At 45.9% G+C, this 1,410-nt stretch overlaps 1 protein-coding gene across 1 annotated transcript; it reads right to left on the bottom strand.

The window, feature by feature from the left end:
• Nucleotides 1-22: 22 nt before the first annotated feature.
• On the bottom strand, nucleotides 23-669 carry PAAG_11161 (hypothetical protein; the record flags this gene model as incomplete). Its single annotated transcript, XM_015846858.1, has 3 exons — nucleotides 23-122; nucleotides 347-400; nucleotides 542-669. 3 exons carry the CDS (start codon nucleotides 667-669, stop codon nucleotides 23-25), a joined length of 282 nt encoding a protein of 93 aa, XP_015703465.1.
• Nucleotides 670-1,410: the final 741 nt, after the last annotated feature.

Here is a 1,410-nt window from a genome sequence, read left to right as displayed (position 1 = left end):
TGGATGAGCCCTTTTTTAGCTTTTACTTCTTATAAAAATCTTTTCGGTCATGATTACCCATAAGATTCCCCCCATAACCAAGTGAGAGAAGTTCGAGCTCGAAGTGCGTTTCGGTCAAGTTACTTCGTACCCGGTCAGAGGGAAAAAAGAGGGTAGGTCTTTTTTCTATTTGGACGAGGATAGCAAAATTGCAAGAACACCGTTCACCCCCTTGTGCTCCTTTAAGAAGGGGGGGGGGGGGGGGGGTTTCTTTTTGCCCAGAATCCACATCCAAGATTGGGGGGGTTTCAAAATCCCAAAAACGATAGTATATGAGAGGGGGGGGGGGGGGGGGGGGATGACTAACCGTGATTTGAAAGACCCGCCTGGTTGCAGATTCTCAAGCTTTAGGAAGATGCGGCTATTGTTTTTTCTGTTGTGTTAGCCCTACCTCCCTTTTTGATACCAATCGGAAGAAGAAGGCCACGGACACTGTCATCATATTCTGCGGGGGGGAAAAGTCGACAATGAGGTGTGGAAGAGACGTGGAGGCTATACGTACCATCCTGCTGCCTTCGACAGTGGCTCAGACTCAACCAGAGGCGTCTCTCTCCACGGCCTTGGCTGTGATCTTGGATTTGCTGTTCTGGTCTGTAGTTCCTGATCCATTGGCTCCTCGTAACTGCCCATCTTGGGGGATGGGGGATGTTGGTCGTCTGCTCCTTTTCAATAATGAATGGCAGATTGAAATGAGAAATGCCCGCGAATTACACAATATGAATTAGATGGATTGATGTCTTATATATATAAGCGTGGTAGGAACGAAGAGGGGAGAAGGATCGGGAGAATATGTACATATATATACATAAATATATATATATATATATATATATATATATAAATATTTGTTGCCGGGTCAGCCTAAAGAGACATGGGGTTCCGATAACGTCAAGACTAGGGAAGTGTCGCAGGCATCCCCGTCACGGGCCTGGATTTGGGCAGGTTCCACTCCTGCAGAGTTGCATCTATGACATCGTTACCCCGAGAGCAGAGTAACACATGAATCTTTTATTTAGACTTACACTGGTACCTGGAGCCAGGACTCAGATAGGAAAAACCTTGGGCGTTTTGATGTGATTTGGGGTTTTTTTTTTTTTTTTTTTTTTTTTTGGGTTTATATATATATATATTTCTTGGGCGCCAGAACTAAATGAAGCCAAAGTTTCTCCACCGGCAAACCGCCTCAAACAGATTGTGGGGAGGGGGGGGTTGAGAATTTAAAAGGAGTGGCGGGCGGGAAGGGCAAAGGATCGGAAAAACCAGGCAAATATGCAGTTTCTATAGGGTAAGAAATTGCTCAGGGGGGATCGGGCGGGAGACAGAAAACCAGCACCTGCATTGTTTGTACCTTGCATATCATATGTCCTGCAC

This window comes from Paracoccidioides lutzii, assembly GCF_000150705.2.
Source record: "Paracoccidioides lutzii Pb01 unplaced genomic scaffold supercont2.2, whole genome shotgun sequence".
NCBI classification, from domain to species: Eukaryota; Fungi; Ascomycota; class Eurotiomycetes; order Onygenales; family Ajellomycetaceae; genus Paracoccidioides; species Paracoccidioides lutzii.
Note: the sequence above shows the minus strand (reverse complement) of the source record. Positions and strands in the feature narration are given on the sequence as shown.